Below are 17,890 nucleotides of genomic sequence, written 5' to 3'. Positions count from 1 at the left end.
GAGGACTGGATCTGAATGTTATTTACAATGTACTTCTGAGCACGGGCGTTGTTCAGCCATCAAACAGGTGGCATCATCATGCTCACTTCCCTAGGTTGTTACGCAGAGAGTAAAACCTGGTTCACGGAGTGCTCTGACAGCAGGAACTCTCATAAGCTTCCTGTGAGTCACATTTATTTGTTCATTTTTCACATGAGTGAGCCAAGGCTTAGAAACAGGGATGCTGAGGATCCAACAAGAGAAGGTAGTTGAATATGCTTCATAAATTCTAAAATGCTGCCATTTATTATTATTATTATTATTATTATTATTATTATTATTATTGGAGGCAGCAGTAATAGTTAACAGATTATGATAATCAGTTGATGTGGGATAGAATCCCAAATCCTTGAAACTCCCTGGGTGACCCAGGTTTTGAATGGCACACACCCAGGGTACAGATTGTGTGAAGGGGAGGTCTCTTCAAGAAGTGTTGAAGATGACGATCATACATCGTGGCTCTGGGTGGGGTCCAACCTGCCCCAGAGGCTTCCTAGAAACCAACCCACCCCGCCCTGCAGAAAGCACCCTAGACCCCCCAAGAGAAAGGCCTTTCTCATGGGAATCATAAAGCTGAGAGATTGTTCAACTTTAGAATACCTGATTTTGTAGATCAGGACATCGTTTCCCTAAAATGAAACCATTCACAATCTGGCCAGGATCTCTACTTCACAATCATTTTCAGCCCTTGCTGGTCCCTGTAAATGATACCAACGACCTAGAATTTCAAAAAAAGAGGGGGTAAAATCAAGGGCTTTCCATTCTGAATTTTTTGTTCCACCATCAGTCTGGGTTTTGAGCTAATCATGAGGGCCTCCCGGTTCTCATGGATCCCTTTCCTTCAGGGACAAAACAAATAACAACATAGGCATTTTTGAATTCTTGGGGGTCCTGGGGGCTGCCCAGTGAGCTTTTTATATAAATGGAGCAAACCTTCAAAGCTGCCACCATGAAGTTCCAAAGGTCCAGCTAGAATTGGTCTCTGTGCCTACTAGTGGGGCAAAGGGCTTCTTTGGCTTTCTAAAGAGTCAATTTGTGTTTCAAATAGCTTTCAGGAACTTGACACTATGAAACTACCTGCTCCCAGGAAATCTGAGAAAGTCCTAGAATAGCTTTCTTCAAGGAGGGCAGGCAGGGAGGGAGACTCATCGCTTTGTTAAAGCCCTCCCCGCTGATTCCCTGGGACAGAGACCTGGACACCAAGGTCCAGGGCTCCCGCTCCCGGCCCTTGGTCCGACACTGCCAAGCTCTGAAGGGGACACGACCTCTTTCATCATTCCTTGGGTCTCCCAGAAGACCTGGTATTCCTGCCCAGAACGGTCCCAGAAACCAACTGAGGGGAGACAAGAAATAAGCTTAGCAAAGCAAATGTCACTAAACGACAGATGTAATTTCTACAGATAATTTTGAAAAATAAACCCAAAGAAGGAAACACCCCGTCAAAGATAATGTAACAGACTTTTGTGGTAGACTGGGTCAGCTGGGACAGACCACTTACCAAGTGTAGAGTAAGTCACAACCTGTTGGGGTCTTTTTTTTTTTTTTTTTTTTTTTTTTAGGCATCCAAAGATACCAAAAGGTTGTTACCAAGGTTTATGCAGATCTTACACTTTCTTGTGACAATCTCTCTGTTTAATTAGCTTGGAAATCAGGGTGCTTTGCCCCCAAATAACATCTTTCCCATTGCAGGGAACACCTGCGCCTTTTAAATTCAGCTGGGAGACCTCTCGAAGGGCACCAAGGCGTCTCCCCTTCTCAGTTACCTGCGCATTTCCAGGGCAACCGCAGACCAAGGGTATTTTCCCGGTTCGCCAAAGTCCCAGCGCGCAGGCGGCCCGCGCACTCCCCTCCCCCGCGTCCTGGCCGCGCTTTCTGCACGCCCGGGAGGCGGAGGCCACCGGCCCGCGGGCGCCTCAGGTTTCCCGGCTCCTGCGGCGCGTCGGCCACGGCGAGCACTGATCAAATGTTTCTTTCTTACCGCACTCCACGGGCGGAGCGGGGAAACGCCGCCTCCCCGCCTCCATCCCTCCCTCCCACAGCTTGCAGAGGAAGCGCAGCAGCTCTGGCGGCGCATCGCTGCACCCGGGGAGCGAGGCCGCGTCGTCTCGTGGGTTCCCTGTGCTCCGTCCCATCCCGCCCCGCTGTGACCTGCGGTTTTCCCTAGTGCCAGACCCTCCGCATTTCCTTACACTCCCCTGCGGAATCCTGATTGTGGCAATAATAGTAAAGCCGGCGGAAGGAGTGTTTGTTTTCCTGCTTTGCAGGTCACCAAAGCAAGAAACACCTTTGTTTCCTCCTCCTGCTTTTCCTCCTGAAGTAGCTCTGAGCAGGAGCGAGGGAGGACGTCTGCAGAGATGTCATTTTTATTTTGCCAAGGATAATTGGCAAAATAATATCTCCGTAAGGTGCCCTTTGCTTCCCTTCCCTCCCTTCCCTCCCCTGCCTCCTACCCCCCCCCCCCCCCCCCCCCCCCCCCAGTTTTAGAAGAAAGGTTCTCGGGTCCCGCCACGTTCCTGCCGTCTCCCCATACCTCGAGACGCCCTTTAGGACCAGCCCAGATCCCACCGGGCAGGGCTCCGGGGCCGCACCGGTGATGCTCCTGGTCTGCAGCCCGCCGACTCTCCAAGAAGACCGCCACCTGCCAGGTTGCACCTGACTGCCCGACCCCGGGGAGCCCCGAAGCGGGGCTCTGCTCTCTGGCTTGCAGCAAGGCCGCCCAAGGGAGCGCCGAGGCTGAGCCGCGCTCCCTGGGGAGGGTCCAGCGTCCCAGCTCTGTCGGGGCTGCCACGTGAGCCCGCGCCGCCGCCGGGAGCCCGACTGCAGGCGCGACAGGTGCAGCGGGCGCCGGGACGCCCACCTACCTTCACGAAGAGCTCGATCTCGGGGTCCCTGTCGTCCCCGTTAGCTGAAGCCGAGTCCGTCATGCCGTCGGCGCCCGGGGCCAGGGTCCCGGGCCGGGGGGGCGCCACCGCTGCGGCGCCCGGGGCCAGCCGCGCTCTGCGCTCCTGCTCTGCGGGCTTGGTCCTCCTGGAGAGCCGCGCTGCTGCTGCTGCTGCTGCTGATGATGATGATTATTATTATTATTATTATTTTCAAATCAGTCTCTCAAGCCGGGACAGCGGTGTCTGAGCGATCCAGATGGGTGTCCGGAGAGATCACATGCAACGGAGGGGAAGTCAGAGGGGACAGGGGCGAGGGATGGCAGCCGGTCCCCGGAGCAACAAGTGCCGCCGCAGGGAGGTGTCACAGGATCCGCGCCTGTCAGCGATCCCCGCGTCGCCGCCAACGCGCCCAAAATAGCCCGAGGCCGCGGGGCGGGGTCAGGGCGGGGCGGGGAGGGAGGGGCACCCCGCGAGCGCGGCCTCTGCCCGGGCCCGCGCCCCCGCCCCGCAGGACCCCGGGCGCCGCGCAGCCTGGCTGGCACCACCACCCGGGCCGGGGGACCTCCTGGGGAAGGTAAAGGGCGGGAGCAGGAGGCCTGGCGAGGTGGACGAGAGGAGAGGAAAGATGGCTTTAGGTCTTGGGTTTCCTTCGTGATGCGTTAGCTCCTCCGCGCTACCCCCGTTACCTAACCCCAGGGAAGCCCCTGCCTGCCCCGGCCCAGCTCAGAGTGGGGAGGAGCCGAGGGGAGGGGGCCCGGGAAGAAAGGACCCCGAGTACCAGCCCCCCTCGCGCTGGGCGAACGGAGTAGGGGATGGGCAGGGCCGTGCGCGAGGTGCAGGGGCGAGCCAGCCTGGTCAGGTGCAGCCGGAGCCAAGGACCCGTGGCTCTCTCATCTTCCGCGCTTGCTTTGTCTTCCCTTTCTTTCCCTTTCCTCTTCTTTCCTTTCCTATTCTTGTTTCGGTTCTGTGTTTTGTAGTGAAGTGTGATACGCATACGGAAAAATGCACCTGTCATGAGCGTCCAATGACCTGAAGCCATGCAGGGAGCGCCAGATGAAGAAATAGAGTGTTAACTATACTCCAGAAGCTTCTCCGGGTCTCACTTCTCTTCCTCCCACTCCCCCCGTCTCCCTCTTCCACCAGAGTAACCATTATCCTGAGTTGTGACAACACAAGTTAGTTTTGCCAGGAATCTTAGAATAGAGGCGCTGTATACTCCTTGATGTCTGGCTTCTGTTGCTCACCATGACACTTGTGAGATTCATCCAGTCTGTTGTGTGTAGTTGTGAATCATCCATTTTTGTGGCCCCGATTTATGTATCCATTTTTCAGTTGATGGACATTTGCATAGTTAACTACTGCCATGGATACTGCTGCTATGAGCATCCTATCAAACATCCTTTGGTGAGACATAGACACTTTTCTCTTGGGTATATACTTACAAGTGGAATTTATAAGTTATCGAGTATGAGAATGTTCTTCTTGAATAAATATTGCCAGATGGTTTTCCAGAGTGGTTGTACCAATTTGCATTCCCATCTTTCACTTCTTTTAAAAATAGGTTTCAAAATCTTTTACATCTGAAATCTGGTCAGTTGTTGTTTGTTTTCTCTGCCTTCTCTTTAGCTAATCCTGTTTGTGCTCTGGCTTGCCTTGCTCTCAAATATGTATGTATTTCCCAGCTTTGTAAGAAAAAAAATAGTCAATACTATTGACTTATTATGTACCAGTAATACCAGTACTTATTATGTACCAGACAAAAATGCTCAGCACTCTACCATCTTCACTTGTTGAGTCTTTACAAGTAGTGTTATGAGGCCTGGGTGGCTCAGTGATTGAGCGTCTGCCTTCAGCTCAGATCCTGATCCCAGGGTCCTAAGTTTGAGTCCTTCATCAGTCTCCCTGCAGGCAGCCTGCTTCTCCCTCTGCCTCTGTCTCTGCCTCTTTCTGTGTCTGTCATGAATAAATAAATAAAATCTTTTAAAAAATAGTGTTACTATCCCAGTGTAACAGAGGCTTAAAGTATTTAAGTAACTTGTCTCTAGTCACCCAGCTAGAAAGTGGTGGATTTAAACACAGAAAGATTGAGCCTGTGCTCTCAGCTCCTCTGCTAACTGCCTCTCCCTATCTTAGTACACACCGGGTAAGTCACTTTGAAGAAACAATGACACTGTCCTGGTCTGAACGGAGATTAAGATCCATTTCCAGATTATAGTCACATGGAAAGAAGATGAAGCCTGTCACATGAATTGGGCAGATGCAAGAGCTACATAAATCAGCCTGTAGACAGATTCTTCACCACAGTTGGAGTGGGTAGAGGGAAAGGCCTCCGTAAAGCAGAAGGCACCTGGGTTGAACCTTCCTGAATAGGCGGGCATCTAACAGGCGGAGAAGATGGCAAGGTATCCTAACTGCCCTTTATGGCAGGCTGTTTCTCCATAAAGTCCAAGTCCAAATGCTTTTCTCACTGAAGAAACAGTCATCAAACCCAACTTTGTAACCCTCACAGTACGCGACAGCTCAATCAAAGGGAGGTTTCATCCCTCTCCCCTCCTCCTTGGTTTCAGTCTTACATCACCAAAGCCTTTAGAGAAACAGTCACCTTCACAGCTGTACCTTCAGAGCCAGTGACTGCATCTCCGGGAAGGACAAGGGTACAGCGGGTGGCTGATACCTTTACTGAGTGCTCATCACTTCCCGACTCTGGACTCTGGACAGTATTTGCAATAGCAATGTGGCAGAGGTAAATAAAATTATATGCATAAAATGCCTCTGAGGGTTATTTATTTTTAGATGAAAGATGCTTTACATGTGTGATCATTTTCTTGGCTATGATCTAAACAATGTCTGGTATGACCTCCACTCTCCTTAATTCCAAACGTAGCAGAGTTGGCTTCTATTTCATCTTCTCCAAATATCTACGGCTTATTGAAAACAGACCAGTTGCCTTTTAATTTTTAGATAATATCTTCCATTTGGACATCCCTTCAGACGACCAGTAGTTTTGATATAATAAATGTTCATGTTGCAAAAAAAAAAAAAAGGCAGTTTCGATGATAAAATATTTTTGTGCATATTTCTAGTTTTCAATTCCACATTCTACTTTAGTTCAGGATAAATAGTCTTCATTTTGTACCCTTTAATGTCACATCATAATTGGTTAGAGTCAATTATAGCATTGTCCAGAGAAAAACACCTCCTTGATCATACATAGACTGTACTATTTTTTTTCATAGACTGTACTATTAATAATCATAGTTTCACAAAGTTGGTGCAGGTTTTGGATAAACATTTACCAGCAAAGGACTTCAAAAACCTATTTAGTGCTCACTTTGGCTGCACATATACTAAAATTAGAACAATACAGAGAATATTAACATGGCCCCAGTGAAAGGATGACAAGCAAATCTGTGTAATATCCATACTTGTGTATGACTGTTCAAAGCAAAAGTTATAAAATGTCTTATGGGGTTTTAAATATATTCAGATTCCATGATAAGACATAAAGGGTGGAGGTAAAGAGATTTACATAGTGGTAGGGTTTCTATACTTCACTTGAAGTGGCAAACTATGAACCATAAGCAGATTAAGGAAAGTTAGGTATGTGTGTTGTAAACACTCTGAAAGCAACAAGTAGAAAAGTTATAAAGGAGATACAAAAAAAATCCAATAGATATATTAAAATGTAATGGGAAGAAATCTTCAAATAATCTAATAGATTTGACAGGGGGAAAAAAGAGAGCAAACATAAAACTTACTATAAAATGGCATATTTTCCCCCCTCTGCCCTTTTCCTTGCTCATGCTCTCTCTCTCTCTCTCTCCAAAATAAGTAAGTAAATAAATAAATAAATAAATTCTTTTTTAATAAAGATATAACATACCTAATACCAGAGCCTCAAAATACATGAAGCAAAGCTGATAGAATTGAAAGTAGAAAGAGACAAATCACAGTTATAGTTGGAGACTATAAAACTTTTTTTTCAAAACTTTTCTCTTAGTAATTGACAACAACAACAACAACAAAATCAGTGAGAATAAAAAAGGCCTAAGTAATACTACCAACCAATTTGGCCTAATGAACTTTTGTAGACTATCCCATCTAAATAACAATGGAATACACATTATTCTCAAGTACATATGAAATAGTCACCGAAATAAATCAAATTCTGGGTCACAAAACAGGGGTTACATTTAAAAGAATGAAACAATACAAAATACATTCTCTGCCCATAATAGAATCTATTACATCAATAAAAAATGTTTCTGGAAAATCTCTAAATATTTGGAAATTAAGCAATTCACTTTAAGAAATTTGTTGGTCAATAAAGAAGTCTCAAAGATCATTGGAAAATATTTTGACCTGAATGTAAATGAGCATACAGTGTATCAAAATTTACAGGATGTAGTTAAAGTAGCACCTAGAAAGAAAGAAATTTATGTTTGAAATGTTCTTTTTAGAAGGAAATCGTGGTCTCAAATATAAGCTTGTACCTTAAGAAACCAGCAAAACCGAAAGCAGGAAGGAATAAAATAATAAATATAAGGGAAAAAAAAAAACTAATGAAACTGAAACAAGATAAAACAATGGAGAAAATCAATGAAACCAGAAGCTAATTCTTGTAAAAGACCAATAAAATTGATAAAAATTCTAGCTAGAGTTTTGAAGAGAAAAAGAGAGAAGTTATATATTATTTATCAGTTTCAGGTACAAAAGATGGGCTAGCACTACAAAATTCAGTCATAAAAGGATGATAAAGGAATAATATAGGCGACTATCTGCATGCAAATTAAAGACTTGAAAGAAAAGAACCAAATCTTGAAAGGCAAACTAACAAAACTCATTCGAGAAGGAAGAGATAAAATGAACAGCCCCATGTACACTAAAGATATTGAATTCATAGTGGAATATCCTCCCTACCCAAAAATACCTCCAAGCCCAGAGATCCTCATTAATGAAGTCAACCGAATCTTTAAGAAAGAAATAATACCAATTCTATACAATCTCTTTCAACATTAAGTAGAGGAGGAAATCATGAACCTGCATCCAGAATTTGTAAAGGATTTTTACGCTCAAAAATAAGAAAACAAACAACTCAATTAAAAATTAGCAAAAATCTGAACAGACATTTCATCAAAGGAGACATGCCAATGGCAAATCAGCACATCAAAAGATGATCAGCACCATCACTGAGTAGAGAAATACAAATAAAATTATAACATAGTATACCTACTAGAATGGTGACAATAATACACGAATGATAACCCCATGTGGTAGCAAGGATGCAGAGTATCTGAAACTCCCATACGTTGTCAGTGAGGACGCAAAGCTGTACGGCCATTCTGACAAAACTGTTTGGTAATTCCATATAAAGTCACATATACGCTAACCATAAGACCCACGTGTCATCTCTCAGGTGACCAGCATCTCCCAGGTGTTCCCTAGGATAGAGCAATGAAAACAGGTTCTCACAAAAACCTGTACATGAATGTTCATAGCAGCATAATTCATAATTGACACAAACTGGAAACAACGTAAATGTCCCTCAATAGCTAAATGAATCAAGAATTGTGGTACATCCATACAATGATAGAGCACTTAGCAATAAAACAAAATGAATAAGAACAAAACATGAATGAATCTCAACTGCAGTATAAGAAGTGAAAGAAGCCAATCTCAAAAGATTACATACTGAATGATTCCATTTATATGACATTCTGGGAATGTCTGCAAAATTATAACAATGGACAGCACATTAGTGGCTGCAGGGTGTTGGGATTGGCAGGGGAATGAGACTACAAAGGAGTAGCATAGGGAATTATTTCAGGTGATCAAACTATTCTGTATCTTGTTTGTGGTGAGGGTTATAGATTAAAACATACAGGACTCTATACCCCAAATGAGAATTATCTGTATATAAATTTTTCAAAGGATCAAGACTCTTAAAAACTTCAAAAAAATGTGAAGCCATTAGATTTTATTTTTTTATCCCCTTTCCTCACATTCTTCTTTTCAAATCCTTAATATCAGATCTCATCTTACCATTGACTTCAGATATATAAAACGAACATTTTATGAGACCTAGTATTTCTAACGATAGTCAATCAATAACGTAGAACAAACCTTCATTGCAATAAAAAATAAAACAACAAAATAAGCATCTGTAGACTGAAAGAGCGTGTGTGTATGTGATAAAAGGACATTTATTATGAAATAATGATGATGCTTTTAGGGAGATTTTTTTTTTTTTTTAGAAATGTTCACCTTGTCCAGTACCAGAGTATAAGCACATCATTAGATACAAGCTCCAACTTTTATGTACCTAATGATATTTAGTTGAACCCTTTCACTCTGCCCAGGGTAGCAGCTATTTCTAAGAGAATTAGATTGTCCCACTCTTACACTCTTTACAGAGGCTCTCACAGACAATCCCAAGGGCTTGAGGTTCAAGCTGAAGGGACCAGCAGGATTTGATGACAGCTGCAGAAGTTACACAGTGTCTCTGTGGGAGGACCAGGTTGGGTGTAGACAAGGGGAGGAGAGTCCTAAAGCCATTATACCCACATGAAGTCACAGGTTGGGCTGTGAAGAGGATTAGGGTGGGTTGCTAGCTCTATCTATTCCTTTACAAACTATTGTGCCCTTGGGCATGCCTAACGTTACCATCAATCCTGGTCCCCACAGCAGTCTGCCTCCAGTCTCTCAGGGAGATGCCTGGGAGTGGGCTGGACTGAAGCCAAGCCCTGAGTCCTTGTCAACAACCATCGCTCACCCACTGATTCACTCATTGCTCATTCTTTCCACCAGTGTTTTGGAGGAGTGCTGCTTGTGTTCATTCTAGAACCCTCCGAGAACGTGCATGCATTGTGCATATCACTTCCTGCTGCTAAACAATCATAGATTGCGTTTTGTCTTTTCCATGTGAGTGAAAGCTCCTTGAGGAAAATGTATCCAATTCTATGTCTCTTTCGCATGACCCTCAGAACGTAAGGGTTCCCTGCTATAGATTTATAAACAACAACATCCAAAAAACCACTTATAAACAAACAATTCGTAATCCTAGTACAGTGTACATGTTCAAAAAATAATTGTTGGTGGGATGAATTAATGAATAACTGGCAGCTGTTTTATTCAGAGTCCTCCCTGACTAAGGATTCTGTCCTTATTTTACTCAAAGTTTGACATCAGTGAAATGGACATTATAGTGTGGGGCTTTTATAAAGATTCTAATTTTGAAGTAAGACATGAGAAATATTTATGTAATAATAATCATGGTTAACATTTACTAACAGCCCACCATGTGCCAGAAGCTCTGAATCTCTCATAAGCTCACTTCATCTCTGTAATAACCCCATGAGAGAGGTACCATCAGTCCCATTTCACTAATAAGGAAGCAAAGACTTAAGTAACTTGTCCAAGATCACACAGATAATTATAAATAACACAGCTGGTATTCTGACTCAGGTCTGTCCATTGTGAAAGCCTATCTTTTTAACCACCGTGCTTTCCAGTGTGTGAGAAGTAGGATGAGTTTGGAAGAGGCTGGGATGATGATAGAGACTTAAAAATTGTTCATTGGATTGGAATCAGTGAGTGACTGGTCTTGGATAAGGCATGGGTGAATCTGGGAATTCTGGAATCCTCCTTTACTCTGCTTAACCTAAGAGACACCAGAGAAGAAATGAAAAAAGAAGTGGCACCAAAATGTGGCACATGAAAAATTTAAAAAATACCTAGCCTCTAGAGAAAGGGAAACCAATGGTAGACAAGCAACCAGAAAAAAGTGATCTGAGGTCATGTTCTGTTGCAGCACCATGAATTTTTGGCAGGATTTACTGCTCTGGTAATTGTCTCACTTAATGGCAAAGTTCATACTTTAGTCACAGCAAGATCACATTAAAATACAACTATTACACAAATATATTTTTAAAAGTCTTGGACAGGATTCAAAATAAATACATGTATAACAAAATTCCCAAAAAACTGTTGATCCATATTATTTTTATGCACACATCTAATTTTCTTTTAGCCAACAGGCCCATCTTGCCAATTGACCAGAGAGAGCCTTTAATAATTCAAAACAGTGCATGGTGTTAAGAAGGACCCTGCCTGGGGGAGAAGAAAGATAAGGAATTTTGGGAAGGGAGAGTCAGCTTGTCCATGGGTAGGAGGAGAATGAAGAATGAATTGAGGGAATTGGGGAAATGCCCATAATGACCAAACAGATTAGAATTCTGAAAGGAAAAGCGAAGAGTTGTTACAATGATTGACAACCAGAATCCATTTGCACTTTTGTTAAGGGACCCCTGCATCTTCCTGGAATCTACACTGTTCCATTCACGGCCCATTAGGTTCGAGTGGAGCTTTGGGGTGGGCAGGTGACTCATGTTGGCCAAAGGGAGCACTGAATCCCTCTGAGACATTGATTGGTTCAAAATGGGCACATGATCAACTTGGAGCCAATGTTCCATTTTTAAAATGAAAAAGTCATGTCTTCTAATAGACTTGCAAAGCAAACTATGTAATGCTGAGTTCATGACATTTATGATCTAGTTGTCGAAGAATCATTTTATTTAAAACTGTGATTATCTCCACCAGGTGATAAAGTTAGTTGAGGCTGTTTCTATGTAACTCTTAGAAGATACAATATGAATCCTCATTATCATGTGATAAAAAGAGGTCAGACTTTGCTCTGATTTGGGGCTTTTGTCAGAAATGTGCTTAAGAGACAATTTTTCCTTCTGCTGGACTTACAGAGAAACTACAACATGGTCTTGGAGCTGCTTGCACAGTCTTGCCACCACTAAAACAGCGTATAATTAAGAGTAAAGCCAACAGAGAGAAAACAAGGTCCAAGAGATGGAGAAACATTTTATGTTCTCATTCATTTGGGGAATATAAATAATAGTGAAAGGGAATAGAAGGGAAGGGAGAAGAAATGGGTAGGAAATATCAGAAAGGGAGACAGAACATGAAGACTCCTAACTCTGGGAAACGAACTGGGGATGGTGGAAGGGGAGGAGGGCAGGGGGTGGGAGTGAATGGGTGACGGGCACTGAGGGGGGCACTTGATGGGATGAGCACTGGGTGTTATTCTGTATGTTGGCAAATTGAGCACCAATAAAAAATAAATTTATTATTTAAAAAAAGAAAGCCCAAGGTCTGATGTAGTATTTGAGTGACTAGATCCCTTGGTACCTAAAAATTAATACCCTAGAGTTTCCTGTCCTGAGGGTCACTAAAATCCCCTTTTGGCTCAAACCATCTTCAGTTGGGTTTTTTAATGTTTGCAGCTGGAGGTTTATATCCACAACAGTTAGAACCTGAATGGAATAGAGGGCTATGGGTAAGAGATGGTCCATATGACCAAAAAAGATCTTAAAAGGCTATTTTAAGGTGGACATGGGTCAACAGCACAGTGATGCACTTTAAAAAGGAAACTGCATCCTGGGGTGCCTGGATGACTCAATCATCAAGCCTCCAACTTTTGATTTCAGCTCAGGTCATGATCTCAACTTTTTGAGATTAAGCGTCAAGCTCCATGCTAGGCATGGAGTCTGCTTAAGATTCTCTCTCTGTCCCTCTCCAGCCCCACTCCTCTCTCTCAAAAAACCCCCAAACAAATGAACAAAAAAATGCTAATGCTTCCATAACACCTTATGCAAACCTCTACTCTTGTGCCACTACATTGAAGTTGTTTATGAATCTGTTGCCTTCTAGAGCTAAGATCTTCAAGGACAGAAGACATCTACTCATCCCTCCATTAATCACTTCTTGCACTGTAATCTTCACTTTACACATCCACAGCTCCAACAAATCTAAATTTTTGAAAGCAGGACTGGTGTTTTTTATGTGTGTTTCTGTGTGCCCAGCACACAGCCAGCATATGGTATGTGTCTAGATCTATCTGTCCACGTGCACTCATTTCTTTGTAAATAACTTAAGATTTTTTTTATAATTTAAGATTTTATTTTATTCCCAGTACTGTGCTTTGCAGAATATAACATGCTGCTCTAATTCTTAAAGTTTACATACTAAATAATAAAAGCAGTGCTTTTTAATAAGTTGCTGGTTCTGATATCTTGATTAAGTGGAAAATGACTCCCTTGCTTGTCCCCTTCTCCATGGGATTTGCTCTCTGCCACCCATGACTATTTGCTCTTTATCAACAGATGCCATAGTGAAAATAAGAAAACACACTGTGGGAAAACACAAAAATGAGCCTTGACTCCTAGATAAAAGGTATGAACCACTAGTTGCAGGATCTCAGGGACTAATAAGTATATGAAAAAGCACACCACTTAGCTATAAAACATATTGCACCAATGGCAGATTTCTCACATAATTGATAAAAATTTTTAAAGACTTATGAGAAAAATTAGGTAAATATGCAATACGAGTGGTGAGTGTACATTGGTACAGCCTTTGGAAATCAGTTATCTATCATATTTGAAGACATAGGGTCATGTGAAGACTCAACAGGCCCATTGATAGGAAACTCCTAAGGAAACAAAGGGTATATGTTCAAAGGTGTTTATTGCATCATTGTTTGAAATAGAAAACTAGAAGTGAACTAAATATCCATCAGAAGATTGATTGGGTACATTTGGTGCATCCATAAAATGAAGGATATTGCGAAAAGAATATACATAGTGACATGGAAAGATGTCAGGATATATTGTTAAAAGAAAAGAAAATAAATTATGGAAAAGTGCATGAATTTATTTCATTTCTTGTAAAATATATAGAATGTTATGGTATATATTGCCTAGAAGGCTGCACATAAAGTATAAATAATGGTTATTTCAAAATAGTGGGATTAGGAGGGAGAATGTTTCAATTTTTGCTTTTTACAACTTTTACTTCATACATTGGGTTTTTGGTTTGTTTGTTTTTCAAAAAGTGTCTTTTCTAATTAATCCATAGTCAGCTAGACTGTGCATAGCCCTCTTAGAGCTCCCCTGGGCTATGTGAAATCAACCACATTTGTCTTTGGGAAGCCAATTCCCTTTTCTTTGGACCCGTCACTGGATTCAGAACTCTCATGCCTTACCAAAACTCTCACAATAGGAGGTCTTAACTTTCCCCCTTGTCCCTTCAATAAGCAGGGTACTAAGACCCTTCTACTGCAGTCTTCCTCACATCTGCCCACAGAGAGGAACTTAGTGACTCAGACTGCAGTCATATCTACATTTTAAAAGGGCATCGCTGGAGAAGGCAATTGATAGCACAAAGGCCATTCCAAAAGGGTCTGAGGCCAGAGGAGTTTCCTAGGACAGTCTGAACCAGAATCCCTGAGCAAGCTTTAAAAAATGCATCTCTCTGGGCCCCTCCTACAAACCCTGAGTCTGAGGATGGGGCCAGGAAACCTACTACTTTTGATAAGTTACCTCGTGATCCTCATGCCACTGAAGCTCCATCACCATGGAGGCAGAGGGAAAGAAGAGTCTGAGGCCCAGACACTTTCTTTCAGCTCTCCACAGCCTTCGTACCTTTATTCTGCACACACAGGAAGACCCACCTCATTGTCTTTGACAATATCAGCACAGGAAACTTTAAGTTTTGATTCAGAAAGCTCCATAAAGAAGACCCCAAATACAGAAAGGAGAGATACCAAAGGACAGAGACTTGCATCACTTTGTAAGATGAAATTTCTACCCATAGATGCATTTATCTGTAGATTTATCTCTATCTGGGAAGAGTCTTTCCTATTTTGTCCTTCCTGTGCTGACCATCACTGTAACCAGTAGACCGATCACCACCAATATATCTAATAAGATTAGAGAGAGAGAGAGAGAGAGAGAAGAGAAATCCAGTAAGAAAGAAGTTAAACAATTTTTTGTGTCCTTAAATGACATCTGAAGAGCCAGTTTTAAGAATAAGCAGGATACATGGCCATAAAATGCTATGTTAATACAAGGGGTTATTACTTTTTAAGGGTGACATTAGCATGTTTGAGGAAGGCCTAGGGTAGGATCCTAGGACTCCTATTCATCACTTGCTAATAGAACAGAAATCAATCAAACAAAGATGCTACTTGAGAAAATGCCTCAGTAGCTTCTCCCTGTTACTAGAAGATCTTGAAATACCGGGAACCAAATTTGCCCTTTAGGGAGACCCTTCCTCTATCCTATGGGATCAATGGCTCTAGAACTTGGCTGTACTTGGGGGCTATTAAAATGTTATTCCCATCTCCCATCACCATAGATCCTAATGTCACTGGCCTGGGGTGCAGCCTGGGCACTGAGATTATTTGTAAATTCCTCAGTTGATTCTAATGTGCAGCCAACATTGAGAATGTTGCTTATTAGAGAATCGTCTTAATCCCATACATGGAAGGCAAGATCTACCCTCCCGGAAGCCCTGAGCTGGGAAATAATCTCAACTCAGGCGCTTCTGGCTGAGACATGTAACATACTAAGTATATGAAGGTGGTAGCAGCCCGTGCTTTGGACACTGTGTCACATCTTCAAAACCCACCCCCATTTTCTGCCTTAGCTTCATTAGACAGCACCCTGTGAGCTTGGCACAGGCTAACATTTCACCCCAAGGGCTGCCCTCTCAATTTTCTGTCTCAGATCTTTCCAAAGCAAAATGAGCCCCAAGCTGAGGGAGGATAGAGCAGACATTCAGGCCATGAACTTCAACCTGACAGATGGGCTTTATGGGAGAAAATAGCTCTAAGGTTTGGAGAATTGAATCACAATCTCTGTGCAATGAGCAAATCATCTAACCTCTCCAAATCATTAGTTTCCTTGTCGAGGAACAGGGCTACTAACACCTAATATGAGCCATTGTCTTCAGCATTCAATGACATAAAGAATGTGAGATTACTTGATTCAAAGTAGGTGCTCAATACGTTAAGCATTTTCCCCCATATCATTTTACTCAATCCCAAATACCCCTGTAAAGCAATTAAGGTAGACCATATTACCATCATCCTGTGGGGAAAAATGCAGATCTAGAAAGGTTAACTGACAAGTCTCAAGTTTCAAACGGTATCGATGGCAAAAGCAGGACAGGAATTTAGGTGTCTTGGCTCTTAATGGCCATTTCCTTTTTCCTATTTTATATTGTGCTGTGACCTTTGCCTCAGAAGAGAGCAGAAATTTTCAAGTCTTTGACTAATATTAGAAGAAGAAAAAAGAACTAATGAAGCAGAAAATGCTTTCCTTCTAGCAAAAGGCACTTTGACTACGGGCAAGTATAGGCATTTGTTTCAGAATGTATTGTGTACACAAATGTGCTATTTAATGGTTACCTGGCAATTGTCCCATGCTTCAATTCCTTTTAAATGACATAACTGCCCCAGCTCCCCAATCAGTGCTTGCAGCTCTCCTGTTCTTTGGATTTGTTTGCCTCTGGGTATTCAATCTCTCGGAATTGTGTTTGAAAACTCTAGGATAGACTTGCATCAAGCCTGTGGACAACGTGCATTTATCCTGGGCTCTCACTTTGGCCATTTTGGTGGAAGTCACTGGTCATTTTGCATACTTAGTCAAGCCACCCTGAGAGTCATTTGTTTGCCTGGGGCACTAGCTGACCCAATGGCTGTGTTTGCAATAAAGTTACCCCACTCACGGCCTTGCCCATTTCTTCTCTGTGTTCTAAGGCTGCTGAAATCTTACCTTGCCAGGGCAGGGCGTCTGTTCTGACAGTAATTTCTTCCTTTGGAAACTCAGCGTCACTTTTATTTTTTCATTTGGCACTTATTTATCTTTTGGCAATTTATTTATTTTTATCCTTGTTGTTTAATCTTAAGCTGTGTTCTATTATTAGCTTTCCTTTCACTCTGTTAATCTTGTCTCTCCAACCACACTGCAACGTCTTTGAGGGCTAGGGACAATGTTTTATACTTTTTTTCATTTGCTCCCAGAGCACACACAGTGCTACAGTCATGCTCAGGAAGTATTTGTCGAATAAATAAATGGTTATTGAACAAATTCAGTGGCATTGCAGAATATCAAGTATTTCATTAGTGGATTCCCAAGGGCTCGAGGCTTATAAACCTGATGTGTTTTATGGTGTAACAGTTGCAATAGCTTATTTTGAAAATAACATGGCAAGTCTTAGTTTTGGAAATTCCTGCCTTCCAAATTCTCTGTCCATCTCCTTACTCCAAAATTACACATAAGACAATATTGAGGCCTCCAGTATATTCTATAAAAACTGAAAGAACTGATTTTAAGATTCTTCCAGACAAGCAAGGAAAAATATACCAAAAAAAAAAAAAAAAGAATTAGTTTTCATCCTTAGTTTACCAGTTCTTTTTTAAGCTCTGCTCTTAACATTAAAAATATCTTTTTATTGAAATATAATTAGCATATAACATTATATTAGTTTCAAGTATGCAGTACAATGATTAGATATTTGTATATCTTGCAAAGGTCTTGATATTTTTTGCAGGGGCTGCATTTTTACCTCTTTTGCTTCCCACATGAATAGTCAAGGAATTCCTCCATAAGAAGGTCATCACTGTCATTCTGGTTGGTGACTGACCAATTAATTATTTCCTCCTTTACTCAGAATAGTATTAAGGAATTTTTTTGCAAATGGATATCCAAACCTTGATTTGGCTCAAAAATAAAAAATACTACCTTTTGGTCACAGTTTATCCTCTGAATGACATACTTAACAAGCTGAATGACATACTTGATAAGGTTGGGCAAAAAGGTGGAGGTGTGGGGCACCTGGTGGCTCAGTGGTTGAGCATCTGCCTTTGACTTGGGGCATGATCCCAAGATCCTGGGGTCGAATCCCTCACAAGGCTCCCTTCAGGGAGCCTGCTTCTCCCTCTGCCTATGTCTCTGCCTTTCTCTGTGTGTCACTCATGAATAAATAAATAAAATCTTCAAGAAAAAAAAAGTTGTGAGTGCGGGCACGTAGACTGTGTTCAGTAAGAAATTGATGAAAGCACAAAAGAATGAATAAATAAGTGAAGGAGTCGTCTCTGGACATCAAAGGGCTTC

The 17,890-nt window shown here is 42.3% G+C and overlaps 1 protein-coding gene and 1 non-coding gene across 5 annotated transcripts in view; one reads left to right on the top strand and one right to left on the bottom strand.

Moving 5' to 3' along the window:
- CLIC5 (chloride intracellular channel 5) overlaps positions 1-17,890 on the bottom strand; it is a 156,319-nt gene that overhangs the window by 97,023 nt on the left and 41,406 nt on the right. Inside the window, exon 1 of one of the 4 annotated variants that reach the window (XM_041747056.1) lies at positions 2,901-3,285. The exons of 1 other annotated variant lie outside the window; for it this stretch is intronic. In XM_041747056.1, the coding sequence (XP_041602990.1) occupies positions 2,901-2,963 (63 nt within the window). In that variant the 5' untranslated portion in view covers positions 2,964-3,285. Of the gene's footprint in view, positions 1-1,802; positions 2,144-2,569; positions 2,810-2,900; positions 3,286-17,890 lie in introns of those variants that run through there. 2 more of the 4 variants (XM_041747067.1, XM_041747063.1) reach the window with 2 other exon arrangements.
- Positions 6,245-6,351, top strand: LOC121474949. The gene has a single exon (XR_005983587.1). It is a non-coding gene; the product is annotated as a U6 spliceosomal RNA (small nuclear RNA).

This window comes from Vulpes lagopus, chromosome 1 (genome assembly GCF_018345385.1).
Source record: "Vulpes lagopus strain Blue_001 chromosome 1, ASM1834538v1, whole genome shotgun sequence".
Taxonomy (NCBI): domain Eukaryota; kingdom Metazoa; phylum Chordata; class Mammalia; order Carnivora; family Canidae; genus Vulpes; species Vulpes lagopus.
Note: the sequence above shows the minus strand (reverse complement) of the source record. Positions and strands in the feature narration are given on the sequence as shown.